The sequence below is a fragment of the Phoenix dactylifera genome, chromosome 17, assembly GCF_009389715.1.
Source record: "Phoenix dactylifera cultivar Barhee BC4 chromosome 17, palm_55x_up_171113_PBpolish2nd_filt_p, whole genome shotgun sequence".
Taxonomy (NCBI): domain Eukaryota; kingdom Viridiplantae; phylum Streptophyta; class Magnoliopsida; order Arecales; family Arecaceae; genus Phoenix; species Phoenix dactylifera.
Window position 1 is genome coordinate 4430422 of NC_052408.1, and position 18321 is coordinate 4448742.

The 18321-nt window shown below is 38.6% G+C and overlaps 2 protein-coding genes across 3 annotated transcripts; both read right to left on the bottom strand.

Annotated features, from left to right (window-relative positions):
* Positions 1 to 1036: 1036 nt before the first annotated feature.
* LOC103708220 (auxin-responsive protein SAUR50) lies at positions 1037 to 1841 on the bottom strand. The gene has a single exon (XM_008793042.4). The coding sequence runs from the start codon at positions 1742 to 1744 to the stop codon at positions 1412 to 1414; it is 333 nt and encodes a 110-aa protein (XP_008791264.1). The 5' UTR covers positions 1745 to 1841; the 3' UTR covers positions 1037 to 1411.
* A 4756-nt stretch (positions 1842 to 6597) lies between these two features.
* Positions 6598 to 15694, bottom strand: LOC103708221 (transcription initiation factor TFIID subunit 14b-like). Of its 2 annotated transcripts, none has more exons than XM_008793043.3 (6): positions 15496 to 15694; positions 12360 to 12442; positions 11991 to 12212; positions 11710 to 11897; positions 11504 to 11625; positions 6598 to 6953 (listed from the first exon to the last, which is right to left on the bottom strand). In XM_008793043.3, the coding sequence occupies exons 1-6, from the start codon at positions 15613 to 15615 to the stop codon at positions 6867 to 6869; spliced, it is 822 nt and encodes a 273-aa protein (XP_008791265.2). In that variant the 5' UTR covers positions 15616 to 15694; the 3' UTR covers positions 6598 to 6866. The 2 variants fall into 2 exon arrangements, with proteins under 2 accessions (XP_008791265.2, XP_038970710.1); XM_039114782.1 differs by lacking the exon at positions 15496 to 15694 and adding an exon at positions 14574 to 14593.
* Between the last annotated feature and the right edge of the window lie 2627 nt (positions 15695 to 18321).

Genomic DNA, 18321 nt, shown 5'->3' on the forward strand with positions numbered 1-18321 from the left:
CATAAAGGAAGATTCTGTGTGATTTCTAGGCTCAAGTGGTGGTTGCTATGAGGTACAGGATGGTAGGCGTAATAGTTTAACCAAGCTTTCAATGATGCTGATATTCCCATATAATGAAAATATCATAGTCCAGTTCAATCTTGGATTGGATTTTTTCAGAGAACAAAACAGCAGTTCATATAGCAGCCATCATAATTAACAAAAAAAAAAAATCAGAAAATAATGGAAAAATAACAACATTATTTGATTGTGTCACTTTCACTGAACTAGAAACAATTTTTCAGATGATATGGAGATTTAAATTCAAAGAATATTACTCTATTCAAACAATAAAAATTATTTAAAGCCCGTTATGAATATATAATGGTTCCAATAACATTTTAGCAACCATTAGAACATTATAATGTTCGTTATTTTATACCATGACCTTAACTGTCTGGTGAAGTAATTGTTATACATTATGCAAGTAGATACGTAGTTGTCCAACTACTTTTTTTGAGCAGCAGAGTTTCTTTTACTATATTGTCGTTTTTATTATGCATTTTTTTTTTCTGACGAAGGCAAAGAAATTGAGTTTATTTGGGGTAAAGTTTTGTTACGTAGTTGGTGCCTGAGGCTTTTAGTGCAAACAAGGAGATTAAAGTAGGGTTTAGAAGTCAAAAGTAGTCATCATTATTTTGTTTTGATTCTTAGATGCTGAGGAGTCAGCCTCGGCTCTTCCTACGTGCAGCACAAGTATCCAAATTATGAAACCGACGCCACATCTGACTCTAGTCCTTTTCCAACCTCTCTCTCTCTCTCTCTCTCTGTGTGTGTGTGTGTGTGCGTGTGCGTGCGTGCGTGTGTGTGTGTGTGTGTGTGAGCATAGATGTGATAAAAATTACAATCGAGCTATGACTATAGTTCTTAAAAGATTTGAACCCAATTACAGGGTCCAAGAATGGTTTCTGTTCAATGATATTTTCGTATGTTTTCACCTTTTATACTCTCTCCAAATTATAATCCTATTGCTCTAAATCCACCAAACTAACTAGAATTTATTGGGCCTAGCCTCATTTAGTATGGAGATCAGACTGATAAGATGCACCACAACTCCATCTGAAAAAACTTCCACATCTGAAGAAACCAACCATGAACCCGAAACAAAGATAAAATAGTGAAAGAGACAAAGATGGCTACATATGAACAGGCGACTCAAGTTAGTCCCCCTCGTTCTCGAATATAAACTACTAATCACTACTACAGGGCGCAAACCAGCACGCCACTCCGATATCTACAAATCCAACCCATGAAAATTCTCTTGGGCATGGTATCAGAAATCATTACAGAATCCATCAAACCAACCACCACCTCCAGCAGCAGCAGCAGCAGCAGCAGCAGCAGAAGAAGAAGAAGAAGAAGCCTCATCCTCTCATCGAAGCGAAGATGTCAGCGACCGGAAGACGACCTCTTCGCATGGGATGGTGAGGCCCATGTCGTGGCCAAAGCCAAACTCCTCCTCGGCCTGACGCAGGAGGCTCTGGAACTCAGGATGAGTGAGATAAGATATAGGAACTATGAACCGGCTCCTGTTCTCCCCCACGTACACCGCAAAGTGGCCCTTCGGCACATCATCCGGCAGGCCCTCCTCCTCTCCACCACCACCACCACCCAACCCCTGCTTCCTCCCAAGGCTGGAACACCTCTTCAGTATCTGCTTCAATACCATAGCTTGGGAAAGCTTGTTGTGCTTCCTAAGAGTCATTTTCTTTTCCTTCTTCCCCTTATTCTTGTGAGTTTATATATATATATATATATATCAAAGAGAAGTGAGCTAAAAGGAGAGAGGAGGAGATTTTGAGTGAGAGTGTTGAGTGGTGGGAGGGTGGTATTTATGGGGAGGGGGAGAGGAACAGAGGCATGTGAGTGGGGTGAGAGTGGGGAGGATAGGAGAGGACTACTTGGTTGGGGCCAAGGACATGCTGGGCCTGACACTTTGGTGGCTCTGTTGACCCTCCCAAGGACAGGCATGGCCCTCCTTTTTCATGTACATGTGTAAACCCAGTTGCAAGTTGTGACCTCCCATCTTTTTGTGCCCAGTCATTGAAATCTAAACGTGGGGGAGGTCCATATTTCTAGATGGAGTTAAAATTTGCTAAGTGTGGTTTTGTTGGATATGAATTTAGGATTAGGCTGCAGTTGCCTACAATCATAACTGATCATAATGTACCGTATGTACGGTCATCGGGCATCCGATGGCTCGTGCTAGTCGCGACGCCGGCCTGTCGTTCTCGTTCGTGTAGGACTATCGCATGCTTGCGACACAACACGTGTGATGCACCATGGCTGCATCTGCTAGTAGGTGATGCTGAGCTGTGTTTTCAAGTTTACCATCCACAATTCTATGTTTACTGAACTTTTCCTGCCCTCTTGTTGATTTTATTATTGCATCGATGCTACCCTAACACACAGAAATCTTGCGTAAAAATTGTTAGATAATGGATAGGCTAATTTTCTCCCTATTTCTTCTCTCACTAGCAAGCTGGTGTTTGATGTCAGTTGCTTAGCAATAGGACTAGTGGAGTGGTCTGCACATGAAATAAAATCATAAATGCTGTATAAAGTAATACTTCTCTGAGTTGTACAACAAAGGCGAAAAGAAAAGAACTCACTTGCTTCCATCCATTTGAAATTTTATCTTTAATGTCATGATAAAAACTAATAAACTCTTGATGACAAGTTTGTCTAATATGTTCATGTTATTTTCTTTTCTTTTTCCCTTTTTGTTGTCTCTCTCACCTCTGTAATTGGGTTGTTTAATCCAGCATTCTGGCGCAATACAGTCCATAGATGGCTTCTTTGAATAACTGTTCACATCACCTAGTGGATGGTCACATGAATGGCTTGAATAGGCTAAATGCCTTGTTGTTGTGGGGGAAAAAACCTAATAATCTCCAGTGTCCAGATGTTAAACATATCTTGAAGACTGTATCCCTGATGACAGCAATAACAACAATGCTTAGTGCACACTCCTGGTTTGTCTCCCCAAATTTTGGTTACCGACTAGTCCAATCCTTTCAAAAGTTTAGACCCCATGCCTCTTTCCTTGACACTGGTAAAGGAAAAGAATAAAGAGTCATGCCCATCATAAACTAAGACACAGTTGTGGGCAAAGCCAACTTTGGGTAAACTAAAACAGCCAGCAGCATGATAGATCTTATAATGTGACTAAGACTTCCACTTCACAATGAACCTAACTTCCCTTCTCACAAAAGTGGAGACTCTTTACTTTCCACTGTCAAGGATAGACATTTTAACAGTGCCACTGCAAAGTTTTAATTCCCATAAAGCCTCCATACATTTCCAGCGAGTAGGTTCTTTCCCACCATATTTTTAACCAAGGCAGTTTTCTGTTGGTCCTTTCCTAAACTATGGTCCATAAATGAGAAAAAGAGAGAGAGAGAGAGAGAAAGAGAGTGAGTACAATTATATTATTTGCAGTTAAGAGTCACGGATGATGAAGGGTGGTGGGCCGTACTGGGGTACTGGACAGTACCACCAGAGTTTGGTGTGTGTGTGTGAGAGAGAGAGAGAGAAGAAGGAGAGCAGAAGCCATGTGGTGGTGTCTTCTGCTCTTGTCTCGTTTAAACTCCATTACCATGGGGTTGCAGGGTGGTAAAATGGGTTTAACCGAGTGGATAACCTTGAAAAATAATGGAAAAAAGTAAATAAATAAATTGGCTCCATCCCTATCAAAGAATAGCTTATTCAAGTTAAAGCAGATTAAGTAGATAACAAACAAAGCCATGCATTCAACAAGTGTGTAGTTTGGGCTAATTCACCACTTTAACATGCGATGACCGCAAACCAAACAGGATTTTGAAGCCTAATTCAATGTTCTATTTGGTTTGATCTGTTTCATTTCCTCATCATCCAAGTGTTTTTGGGTGTGCTGTAGCTTGCAAATGCTCTCCCACAACCTAGTATTGGACTAGAATAGTTTAGTTATTTATCTTTGATTGTTGGGACTGCCGGGAAAGAGCATACCTTGCACTTTTACTTTTTCTAGTGCTTTGCATGCTGTAAGTGGTTTTCAGATTGGACTAGATGAGAAAAGGATAAGGTGTGCACGACATAAAGGGCAGGAATGAAGCAAGCATTGCATGTAAAAGTATTTGTCCTTCCAGGTACCAACCAGATAACACACCCACAAGCTGCTAATGGAGCTCAGCTATGAATCACCTTTCACAATCATCTTCCTTTTCTTTATTGCCCAAATCACATTCCATTCTCCCATGATGATATAAAATTTTCAAATGGACTGTTGGCTTTCTCCTCTTCCTTTACCTGATTATGTATATACATTTATCTCTTCATTATTATGATGATACGAAGCTGGTTTCCATGATGATCAATAGACTCATATTCTCTTAAGATGTTTCTTTCTCTCTTCTCCTCAAGATTAAAATGCAAATGGGGTATATCCAAAAAAAGAAAGTGTGCATTTATGCATTTCTATGCAAACACCAAGAAGAAAAGTTCAATCTCTATAAATCAGAATCTAATCTTAGCTGCCCCAAACAGCATGTGCACCCTGCAAGTGTCAGAACTAGTCATTCCGAGCTGAGATGCTACCTCAAGGGAAGAAGTAAGACACCATATCTCTAAAACATTTGTAAGCCATGTACCAGGACATTGCCACACTATTTAATCAGGCAGCCTCCAGCTTTCTTCATCCTTTCCACCTCAAGGTACACTGGTACAAATGTTTTCAGGCTTATGAGTACCATGCAAGCCCAATGAAGGCAATGTAGTAGTTTGGAGAATGACTTTCCTAGAGGTTCAAGGTAGGTTAGTCCAATGGAGCCATAACCAAATGAGAAGTGGATTTCCATTCAAAACTCCAGTGTTCGATTTTAAAAGCAGATAGGGTGCAATTCAACATGGTATGATTTTAGAATTCTGAATGTAAACTCTTCAATGTGACTGCTAGAACAACATAAAACTAGGCAGTACAAGGAAGAGAGAGAATCAAAAGGGGTGGTTTGCAATGATCAAAATAGAGCAATTACCATGGTGATGGGGTGTGATGGTGACCCCTCTTCTCTGTTTTGCACATGTAGGCCACGTTAGACTTGCCCCAGGATCCCTTGAAAGGACAGCACAGGGAGGCCCCAATAAGATCACAGCAGACCAACTCCTTTCCCTTAAAAATCTGCAAGGACATAACAAGCACCTCAGATTGAAAACCACCCTCCTGCTTCCTTCCGTAAAATGCCCCAGTGGGATTCTTGAGGACCAGACCACTATTCTTGATACTGATAGGGAGCCTAATCATGAGATCACGGTGATAGATAGCTACTTAGCAGAGAGGTGACCACTTGGAAGATAGTAATGCAAAGCCACAGGGATCCATTGGACAAATAAACACCATCCTGTAGCAATTAAGTCTAGATGGTTGAGATTGAAAAGTTTTTCATATAGCAGGAAAGAACAAACTGAGCAGACAGTGATTCAGGTCACATGTGAAGTAGATGCTTCAGGTATATACTGAAAGTGAAGCCAAACATTTATCTTTAGCACAAACAGATTGATCTGGATTTGTTATAGTGAACAAAATGATAAGAATAATAATAAAAGCAATGGAGTTGTCTGTATCACAAGGGAGGTCCATGGAAAAGTCTGTAAAGGTGTGATATTGAAATCTCAGAACTGGGTACCTCAACATGTTTCTCGATCTGTTGGAAGATGACAGGAACTACCTACAGCTGTTATGCCTTTGATAATGCATCAGTGCCACAAGAAATAGATTTAAAGTTTTGGAAGAGTAGCAAGAACATGGTATAAGGTTCCAAAAATTCTCTAACTGAATATCAAATCTGACATAACAAGATCTTGTGTCATTCTTCTTGTGAAAATAATGGATTGGTGAATGAAGTTTCCCAAATAAAACTATTTTCAACTGTAAATCTATCTGACAGTACCTGGACAGATATTGGGATGATGTTTGCATGAAGTCAATGTTGCTAGCATCTAGACATCTAGTTCTCACTGTTCGCTAGCTGATGTATGGACCAAGTCAATGCTGTTAACTTTCAGTTCTAAATATTTACTAGTTTACATCCTTCTGTGAGATGTATGACTTTGCAGTTCTGAGCCTACGGGCATAAAGATATCAAATATGTGAATGAAAGCTCTTTCCTTTCACTTTTGTGGTGCATCGAGAATGTAGAGGCACCAAAATCCATCTACATATGCTGGATACAAGATCATTTAGCATTCCGAACATTTATAGATTTAACTCTTATAAAACTCGATAATTCATCTAGGCATGCTGGAAACAATTTATCCTCAATTTTATTATACTTGATTGTTCCAAGGCCATAATTTAAATACATGCAAATTGAAGGAAAAAATTTTCAATCAGCCAACTATGAAACTTGTTGGAATATATGTTCCTATATTTTTTTAATATTACAAGCATATTCTTTTCTGAAAAGGAGAAAACATTACAAGCATATTTATATCGAGCAGATATTGGTGACACGATAACTACTTGCTTTTCCTTGTTCGAGGAGTACCAAAAAAACAAGTTTATTTGTAGAAAGCAACTAGTCATGCAACAAAGGTGCTCCTTTCATTTACATTCATCAAAGAAGACAATACAGAAAAGTATTTAGACTGTAAAAGAAGGCAGACATGCTTGTAAGCACCCCCCCCCCTTTCCCCAACACACACACACACCCCTTTCCCCCTTTCTCATAAAATTAATTGCAACTAGAAAGAACAGGAAAATGAAAAATATGAACATGGGGATTAAATCCCTTTAGCATGGATTTACATGTAATCCAGTTTCACTTCTTGCTCACGGGAAGACCTGGTAAGATTTACTGACCAGAAGAAGCTTTTGACTGCTGAGGCAGGCCATCAATCATGCTCAACTGTCTCCTGAGCTTAGCTATGTGGGCCTGCACCTGTGTCAGAGAATAATTGGCAAAAGTCATTCCATTTTCAAGGACTGAAATTAATTCAGCATCTTGCACTTCCTAAAACCCTAAACCATCACAAGGATATTTACTGGAACTAATCCATCCTTATTCTTGCATTTGCATAGTACTAGAATTTGGTGTGTTTGTGTTTAGAATATCAAAGAGACCTTCGTCTTCTCTCTCCTCCCAAGTCGATGGGCAATAGGTGGGTAATATCTAAACACGTTTTCTCCTCAAGTCCCGATGTCCAATTGGTATTGGCTGGGATTTGCAAATGAGTAGAAATAAAATTTAACGAAGTTTGGGGGAGTCCAGCTCCCACCAGAAGAGAACCAGTCATGCATAACCACATGAGGGCATAGAGATGTATGCTACATCTCTCATGTTTACCCTATACATATGCATATACATGTCTATGGATATTTATATGAATTTGTATATCTCTATCTATATGTATGTGTATATATAAGGACAAGTCCATAAGAGTTCTTCTAACTGCATTTTCCCATCAAGTTACTATCCGACGACCTTAGCTGAAGACCTTTCTTTAAGTGAGCACCACATGTATTCTTTCAGATGGTGCTGCTAACAAATTAGGGGAGGTGAATGCCAACCAACGTTAGATCAGATGGTTGGCATCCCACTCAACTTACCAGAAGTCCAGTGTTCAAATCCTGGTGTTGGCATTCCAACCAATTTTTTCCTGAAAAAAAATAGAAGGTGAGGAGGAAAAATAGAGGCAAATGGCCACCTCCATCCTCCTCCATTCATGAAAATCAATCATGGACAGCTATGATCACTCATTGGACTTATCTTGGAAGCATGAATGGTTGTAATCGCCTTCCTAGAGACAAGGACAGCTGAGACTCCAGATATCTCAGCAGAAAACAAAGATAGCTCATGAATAGAGATGGGACCAAATGTTTAAAAAGAGGAGGATGTAGTTGAGAACAACCGAATTAATCCCAGACATAGAATGACAAGACAAGCAAGATAAACAAGGATTGAGAAGCTGCAGGAAAGATGCTACTTTCCCTGCTGTTTCTGCCTATGGTTATGGACATGACTAGTCCAATACCTCAGGAGAAGATGTAGGACCAGCAACTTTGGTTTGTCATTCAGAATTCAATGACTTGATAACCCTGATTAGATTTGACAGAAGCTCTTGAAAAGAGCTTGTGAACATGTCAATTAGACCAGACAAGTGCCCATGACTAAGCTGGAAACATACAGTGTGCTCATGCTAGTTGGCATATTGAGTGTGGAGCAAGATCTACTATAGTTATTGTTAGACATATGGTTGGGAATGAGAAAGAGACCAACAGATCTTGTTTCCTCTGCTTGCATATCTTGAAAGTCTCCAAACATCACCAGTACTCCCAAATTATAGTCCAGAATCAAGGAGAAAGAGAGTCTAGCTACAATCAAAAAATAAAAAAGATTGGAAGTGAAAAGAAGATTCCAGCTACAAAGGAAGTCAAGCTGCCAAAGGTTTTCCCTTTTAAATAGTAGAGATAACTATCCATTAGGAACAATTAAAATTCTCAAAAAATTCATTAGTCGTAAAAACATAAAATGAATGTCTCAGTGATAAAAAGCATGCTATGCAGCAAAAATAATGATGAAGAAAGAATCCTAATGATACAGCAGTGGAATTTCCTATAAATATATTAAGGGTGAGAAAAAAGTAGATTGTCCTATACTATAGGATGGCTTACAGGCCAATTATGGATGTAAAGAGATCTGCAATGCCAAGTCTATCAAACACCTCCCCCCGGTCGCCCCCCCAAAAAATAAACAAAAAAAAGAAGACATGAAACCAAATACCCCTCACCAATTCTCTAGCACTGAGTTTGCCATACTTCAACATAATCTCCTTTGATTTTACCCTACTACACTTTGCTTCACTTCCCATTTACCAACTACCATCACTAGGGCTGGAAATGGGCTTGGGTTAGCCCAAGGCCCATCAGACCGAGCTTCCAGCTAGGCCCGAAAGAGTTCAGACCGAGTATGGGCTCAAATGTAGAGCCCATTTGTTCTTCAAACCGGGCTCGGGTATATCATTGGCTCGGCCTAAGCCTGAACAAGGCCCAAAATGGAGACTGAATTCAAGCCCGAATCAATTTGTTTTTGTATATTATCATTTAGAGAGAATAATAAAAGAGTAAAAGATAAATCAAAATAAGTTTAATTGAGAATAATGTATCATGTATCATTTACTTGTGTAATATGAGAGAGTCCAATTTTTAGTAGCTCATTCACTTGTGAAGCAATATAATGAAATATTAGACTTCAATCTGGTTCGGCCAGACCTATTTTTGGCCCAAACGGATAATTTGGGTCGGCCCAACTAGGTTCTGCTTGGGCCCAAGCTTGAGCTTGGATTATCCAAAAAATTTCGGGCCTAAGCCCGGCCTGAAGTCCCCCCTCCCCCCCCCCCAAAAAAAAAAAAGAAAAGGGCCGAGTTCGGGTAGGGGCATGGCCCAACCCACTTCCAGCCTTAACCATCACGATTGCCCTCTCTGTCAATTCCACAATCCCCCTGAGTCTCTAACACATTTCCTCACCACCATGATAGTGTAGCTATTCAACATCACTTGGTTCCTTTTCAAAGATCAAACCAATAAAAAAAACAATGCATTTGAAGTTATAATGGTTATGAAAACATTTTTCCGACATTGTGACAAACATAGCTTGATATGTATGGATGTGTTGCACAATATCTAAGGACATTAATCTAAGATATACCAAGCCCAGAACTGCCTTTACAAGGTGCAAAAGCCTAAATGAAAGAAATAATGGAAAACCCAACCATCGACAAGCTTTAGTCCAGGCATTGGATAAAACCCAATATATAATTATTTGTATCCAGAAAAAAAGGGACAACAAAGAGAAGAAAAAAAAAGAAAAAAAAACAAAAACAAAAACCCGTTACACTATTACAGCTTGCTTGATCTATTCTAACCCTGATATTTACATTGTGGCTATGATAGTACCATATTAGGTGCAGTCATCTCTAATTTTGCACTAAATTTATTAGCCTATAATTTTGCCACCAAAAGCATGCCCCGAGTCCAAGACATTTGTCATAACCAATGCATTCAACACATCGTGTCATACAAAATACAAACCTTGTTTGTTCAGAGCATGCCCATTGATTGGAGTGAACTTTCCAGATGCACACAAAAAAAAATCAAGATAGTAGTTGGGAACAAATCCCAAATTCGAGTCTCATTTGCCACTTGAAGATAGGCCATGACTTATTTATACATCCTTATCAGTCCGCAACAGATGTCAGAGAAGAGAATTGCCCTTAACCCCATGGTCTAGTGGCCTGATGATCACGTTTTATCAGCCCAAACAAACAGCAATCCTTTTTCCCTTCTTGTAGCAAGTCTACCCAGTTCTCAGCCCTATTGCTTTCTCAATCTCTCCTACAAAGGGGATGGATAAGGCAGTTGGATGGGGGGGGGGGGGGGGGGGGGGGGGGGGGGGGGGGGGGGGGGCGCGACACATGGTGACACATTGCCCCCACATGTCAACCATCAGTCCAACTTTCACCCACCATCGCTTCAGTTAATCACCTCAATCAGATGAGAAGAGATGGCAGCTGTGTCGAACCAGTTCAAGCTAGTCTAGATTATGTCCAAGTTGTTATGGGTGGGAATCAGTCCCAGGCTTCGTTACATGTAGGTCTGAGTACATAACAGCAGCCTACAACAAAAACTCATGAACAAGTCAGCTTAATAACAAGTGAATTTCTGAAAACTAGTTTTACTTTGTCTATTAGCTTACTTGTGATCAATTATATGTGCAAACCATGATAACATATTCATGAGCATAAAATCAATTTAATAGGAAGTTGATGGAGGAATATCTACAATTGCTACAACTCTTCTGACAGTTATCTTAGTACACAGGTAGCATGATGCAACTTGTTTCATCTCGAATTCTGACCAAGGATTGTGTGTTCCACATGACATATTTCCTGATAACCAGACTCAACAAGGCTTATCCAATCGACTAAAGTCTGGACTAAATCCTGTTTATAATTTGTCTGTTGATCATGGGAGGGGTGCTTTTAAATCCTATAATGTGGCACTCAACAATTCTCTTAATCGACTAAAATAAGAAACATGCAATCTAACATTCATTTGTCAACAGCTCTGCTCCTAATGCAAATGAACTATCCAGATTTTAGAGAACATGAGTACCAATATTGGCTTATTCATTATATAAGATTTATAATCCTGTATTCATCTAAAAGACAATGACTGTTTCCAGCATGTTGTAGGACTGGTCTCGATTGTTAGGATCATAGATACATAACACTGTTATTGATGTCACGATTATGATTTCAGGGTTTAATTTCTCCAGTGCACAGACATTTCAGAGAAGGGTATATGTGTATAGAGATACCGAATAAATGCTACTACAGCTGTATAAACCAAAGTCATCTATGCATTGTATTTCTAAACGAATAATTTGTAATGCAAAGTTTTTTTTAAAAAAGAAAAAGATCTAGTTCTTACCTGCTGACGAGCAGCTGCAAGTTTCAATAGCTCGTCTGCCTCAGAGAAATTCATGAACCACGGACTTAGTGGGTGATCTTTGGTATCACCTCTTTTCTTTTCATTCACATGTTCAACAGGACCTATAAAAATTAGGAAGGCAGTTTATTTCTTAAGAACTTTAGGAAGCATATATCACAAAATGGAAAAAGAAAGCAAAATTATACCTGGTGGTGATAAGTTTAGACCAGCAGGTAGCCTTGGAACAATTGCAGCTGGATGATTTTGGACACGGAGAAAGAATGCCTCAGTAGGCTCAGAAAGAACTATCTCATCATATGTTTCCACAACAACAGGCCTTTTTGTTGACTGGGGTCCATTATCATCCTCAGGATACAACTTTAGCTGGTGATATCTGAAAAAGCATTACGGCAAGTTGCATGTCAGCATGAAAAGCAAACAAATGACATCATTTCAAAAAAGTTGATGATCTTTGCAGGAAATTTACAGGTTCAGCTGCTTGTCACAAACATCACTGTGGAAAAAGAGGGTAATAGCTATTTCAAATTCTCCCCATCCAGATTCTGACAATTCAAAAGGTGCTGATTCTACAACCCTCGTTGGATTGTTGAAACTAGGATGCAGTTGAAAGACGGCACTCTTGACTATCACACTCAAATCCTCATTTGTTGCGCTGCGAACATAAACAGTCCATTTGTGGGAATTGTACCTAAATAATATAGTTACATGATGTTAGCTTGCAAATAGTTTTTTGACTTAAGATGATCTAAGATGATGCAGCACATTATACAGCACAATATACAGTTTCTCATAATGAGAATTGCACCCAAAGCAAGAGTTAGCAAACTAGGCTTACTCGCTTGCTTTTTTACCAAGCCAGAACGAAATTGCTCCATATACAATTGGAAAGCCGATCTCCACGTCCTTGAGTCTTCTAGTCTGATTGTACAAACAAAACAATATTATCATAAAGAACCATGGCAAATTGAATAAAAAGATTATAAATGAAGGGGGCACTAGCAGATATATCACTGTTCTTTCACAATCATATAATATAAAAGGTTAAACAGACTTTCTTTTTTGAGTATGTTAGAAGGAAACTAAATATCTAAAATTAAACTCTTTTAACAAAAGACTGATCTAAACTGGATTGCATTTCCTCTACATACCAGATCTTTCCTAAACTGTGATTCTAACATCTCATCAAGAACAAAACTTCTAAATATAGAAAGTTAAAAAAGAAAGACAGAATACTCGAAGAACAAAAAGCTTGTAATAGAAGGTTTACACAATATAATAGAACTTGATGAGGACATCTGTATCCAATCTCGTGCTGCTTAATGAAAACTAAAGAAAATTAATTTAGGAACTATTGAAGTTCTTTTCAATCACCCCTTGTTGTCTTGGCGGCTAGGGGCTCTTCCCCTTGATAACCTTGTTAATGGTTCAAAGATTGGCATTCTTTTCCTCTTAAAGTTATTGCTGGAGTTCAAATAGTGTATCTGCCAAGGGCCACGTGGTTTGCATCAATAGTTGCTTTAGGGAACATGTCAAGGGGTACAGATAGGTTTTGTTTCATTTCGTAAGGCATCTAAAGGAATCAGAGCATTGCATGTCTTAGGCAAATAAGAAGAGAAGGCAATGTCCCAAACAACTGCAGAGACAGATTATGCGTACAGGCTTGGCCTAAAGTATATTCCGCAAAAAAGGAGACAAAAAGGCATACCAGGATGAGCTCTTTCAGAGCCCGCTCTTCCAATTATTCTTGATTTTCAAAAAGGATGGGAAAAAAGAGAAATACATGATCTATTTTTCTTCCTAAGCTGTACTATTTGTTCCATTGATTATAGAGAAAGAACAGTTGCTTCATCACTTTATCTACTTTTATACTATTGCCATAGGAGGGCATATAGATGCTAGGCCAGTCCTATAATCTGTTGCTACAAGGTGTCCCAAGCAGGCGGCCACTAGGACATCTCGGTTAGCATGTAGGCCTTGGCTTAAGCACCCAAGGACCCCTAGTGCTTAAGGAGCCACTTTAACTGTTACCTACCATTTAAGGGCACTCTTGTAATATTTGTGTGTTTTACATGATGCTAGCCTATCCTTCTCTTGCACACTCTTACACTATCCACAGCGATACATTTTAAATAAAGAACATAAGGATTGTCGAATAAAAACTGGAAGTGTATACACCTAGACTTATATAATACACTCTTTGGTACCTACACGTTTTGATACTGTCCAAAAAAATTCTAGTTTATGAGATCATAATCATCCATCACATGCTCCTTTTCTATCAAAGCTCACATGTCCCTACCATCCATCCAGTTAATATCATTAACTTATCTATGTGAAAGTGACATTTCTTTTAATATCAAGACAACCATCAAAGTCCAAAGCAATAAGAACATGTGGTATGTCTTATTTCTTCATGGATAAATGAAACCAAATTACACATGCATAGACCCAAATGAACAGTAAAAGAATTTCGGAAAACCATTTATTCAGGTCTGCAGAAACATTAGGATCAACATGTGGTTGTTAATTTTGTTGCCACCTACTGATAAACAGCAATCATTTTGAAGTTCATGCTCATATAAGGTTAGAAAAAGCCTAAATCTCCAAAGAGAATAATATTGAAAAAGAGAATCTCAAGGAATGTTGAAAGAGGAAATCAAATTATGGAGGGAAAGAAGTAAGAGATGTTGTTCAGACATCAATGATCCATGTAAATTCTTGACAAGAAATTCATCTTCTGTTAAAAGAGATGATTATAGATCAGGAAGTTGGCATGGTTATATTCTTAGCAGCCAACAATTTCAATGGCACTATACTTAGTAAAACTTATGTCACTATGATTGTCATAGTAGTTCATATTATTATCTTCATCCTCGCTACTACTATAATTAGCATTGCTGTTCTTATTAATATCATAAATGAGCACATTTAATTGCATGAAGCCATTTTGATCTTGTAAGTTCACGTACCATGTGTTCTTAATTATATTTATAAAAAATGAAACCTCATATGTAGATTACTTTTTTCACCTCTTAAATATAAATCGTACCATATATCAATGCTTCTTAAGCCATTTTGATCTCGTAAGTTCATGTACCATGTGTTCTTTTTATACGTTTCACAGTTTAAGCCATATCTGCTACAACAGCTGCTCCAAGTTCAAGCTAATTAAGTCAATATTAGATATCGCATGAACATATATATAACTTTGCCACTGAAATTATCCAAATAAAATAGGAAATCACATGTAATTCTATCTCTATGATTTTGTTTATTCTTCTATTTAAATTGGTTGTAAGAGATACGCAATTAAAAAAAGTGTTAATGATAGGTTCAATGTCAGATGCATTCTATCAATAATTATTTGCACATAATCAATGACATTAACCGAATTAGAATACAGCACAACCATAGAGGTGAGTGTCAATTAACTAGCATCCACAGGTAGTCAAGAGATATAAGAAAAAAAAAAAGGCAGCCCAGTGCAGAAAGCTTCCTCCCGGTCGCAATAGAGCAACCTTACTGTTGTGCCAAGGCTCCCACTCTCAATATACATAATAAAGAGAGACTAAAAATCCTTCTTGCAACTCGAGAAGCAAGTTCTTGTTTCTTCTAATTTGCTGGCCTTTCCGAAGACTCCAGCTTCAAAGTAAACTCCTTCATAATTCAACATCTATAAAGCTAATGGTACAACTTTACCTAGATACGGTACCATAATTTACTTCCCTGCCATTTGAAGCAAGCATCAACACATAATCATCGGTGCTGAACTTCCTCTATCAGTTTCTAGTTGAATCTCTTGATTGCTTAAGATATTCAACTTCACCTATTCGTTGACAGAATTTGGAATACAAAGTGGTATTATAATAACAGCAACAAAAAGAAATGCGGTATCTTACGATTTATTATATTTGTTGCCGAACGGTTTAGGTTTTGAAGACATAAGAGAGAGGAAGGGAGAGAGGAGAGACCTTCTTGTCGTCATCGGAAACCCTAGCGGCCTTGAAGCGCTGAGACTTCTGGATGGGGTTGGCGTCGGGATGCTGCTCGCCGCCGTGCTTCTTCGGCGCTGCTGGCGCCGGGTGCGGCATCGAAGACAGACCAAGGCCAGGAGAAAGAGGAATCGATTCCGTAGGTATAAAAAAAAAAAAACAATAAAAAGAAGAAGACGAACCTGAAATTTCTCTATTCTAGTTCGGTCGGTTAAATTCCAACCGGAAACCCTAAAAGGCTAAAACCCAACTTGAACCGTGAATTATGACGGTTCAACCGCTCGAGCCGCTCCGTCTGCTGCACAGATGAGAAACGGTGGGAAGGGGACCTGCGGCCGAGCCGCGGTTCAACCGGATCGGGTCTGACTCGGGAAGAACTTTGGGTTGGGTGAACTGCGACTTAACCCAATCTGGAGATGGAGGTGAGAGACTGCATTGTCGAACTCTCTCAAGAATGACAGGGATGCAAAATCTTGGGTAAATTATGGTTTTAATCCTCCATGTTTAAATCTTATTTTTAAATGGCTCTTAAACTTAAAAAACTTCTAATTATGTCCTTAGAGTTTTATTTATATTTTAATATTATCCTTCTGGCCATTTTCGACTAATTTTTGATATTGATAACTTACACATAATGCACATATGACGTTCTTTTTCTTCTTAGCATCATTGTAGGCGATGGCATGGACAAGAAAAGAACATTAAAATATATAACAAGGAGAGAGGAGGAAGACTGCAAGATTGTAGGTTTGACTGGAAAAAGGTGATGGCAGGCTCGAGGAGCGAGCCCGACGATGAAGGAAGGGTGAGAACCCAATGGAGAAGGTTAGGACGGAGCAGACACATGCAGCGTCATGGTGAAGACGGGGCGGGCACAACATCATGGTGAAGACGGGGCGGGCACAGTGCCATGATGAAGGAAAAGCAAAAGAAGGGAGGGTCAAGGAGGAGGCAAGGGGGCTTGGTCCAGTGGAGAAGGATGAGGAGGGGGAATGGGATGGTTGGGTCATCCTGAGGAGGAGGAGAAGGAAGGGACTGGGTGCCAAAGATAGAGAAGAGGCCAAAGAGGAGAAAGAGGAAGGGGGCATATGGGTTCTCATCAGAGGTTCCTAGGCATTTCCAGTGTTAGAAACTGGTCAGAAATGCTGCATTAAATTACACTTAAAAATCGAGGGACATAATTAGAAATTTTTAAACTATATAACTATATAAAAATATTTATGAAACTTAGAGGACAAAAAACATAATAAACAAAAAAGTTTACAGAATTTTTTGATTTATAATCTATCAATGATGATATGGCATATGGATGATAAAGTGGCACTCAATGATTGGACACTTTTGGACAAAAAATTCTGCTATAACATATGCTATATATCGTATCATCATCCATATGCCACATCATCACTATAGGTCACATCAACACCCACATGTGCCATCACAAAAAAAATTCCACCTATCATGCCACATTATCACTCATATGCTAGCAATGGTGCCAACAAGGAAAAGAACGCCACATGTGCATTATATGCCACTTTTCGGTACCAAAAATTGGTCAAAAGCCACTGAAAAGACGACATTAAAATATAAGTGAAACTCTAAGGATCCAATTAGAGGTTTTTGAAATTTAAGGACCATTTAAAAATGCAATCTAAACTTGGAGGACTAAAACCATAATTTACTCTAAAATTTTAGCATTAGTTGGGCCTAGATAACTTCGAAGATTGCATTAAAAGAAAAGAAAATAACTTGGAAAATAGTGATACATAAACATTGAAAACTCGTATTTTGTCGCTAAGGATTAGGTACATGAAGTTTATTAAAGTTCTTTCATCCCTATAATCACCCAAGAGAAGCCAACCTAGAAATGATTTCAGAAACCAATGTTATATTCGAATAATCTTGTTCGACCAAACCATTATTTCTCATGCCAAGTAGTCCTGGCCTTGTGGGTAAACGAAACAAAATGCTACTTCTGTTGCAACATAGTTATATATATTGGAGTTTTAATTTAAAAAAGATTTAATTTTTTCTTATCCCCTGTCCTTTAGTTATTTTAAATGTTTTAAAATATATTTTTGTGAGACGCCTCTTTCAGAAGTGTTGTGACTCTTCGAAAGAGATCGTTGGCTTCCGAAAAGAAACGGTGTTATCGAAACATTGTGTATCTTCTGAACCATCGCATCTCTTTGGTCTTCAGATAAAATCTATGAATAGACTCTTCCGGGATTAATCCTAAATCAATCCAATCTCTCTCTCTTTCTTACTAGTACTCTGTCTTCCGAGAGTTTCTTCTATGGATAGAGTTCTTCCACTCTTCAACTTTCTGCTTTCTATTTTTTTATCTTTTTTTTGGGCATCTGAAGAAGTCGGTCGGGTCAAGCCTCTCCAACGATCATGCTCGTTAAAAGAGGATCGGGCTGAGCCGGATTGTTGTATTTTAGGGATAAGATCGCTACAAATCCGCACATAGGGGGTAAATTACGTTCTTAGGATAGTGTATGCCACACGCCTCAAACCAAGTAAGCTCTTTTCAATCTTCTGATTTTATTCTAGTAGATTATTCCTTTATAATACTTTTATAAAATAAAAATATAGCAGTTTCTAGTCAAATATTTCTAACAATATAGACATGTTAATTGTGAATACATGTCGGAAAATGTTTAATGGTTCATTTGGTCCCTTCTCCAAAAGATAAGTAGAGGTATCTTTAAAAATCAAGACCTTAGCTTACCATAAGTAACAAAGGGACGATAAACATGATCTATGGTAGATCATCCACCATAATTTGTCTAGTACTTCGTA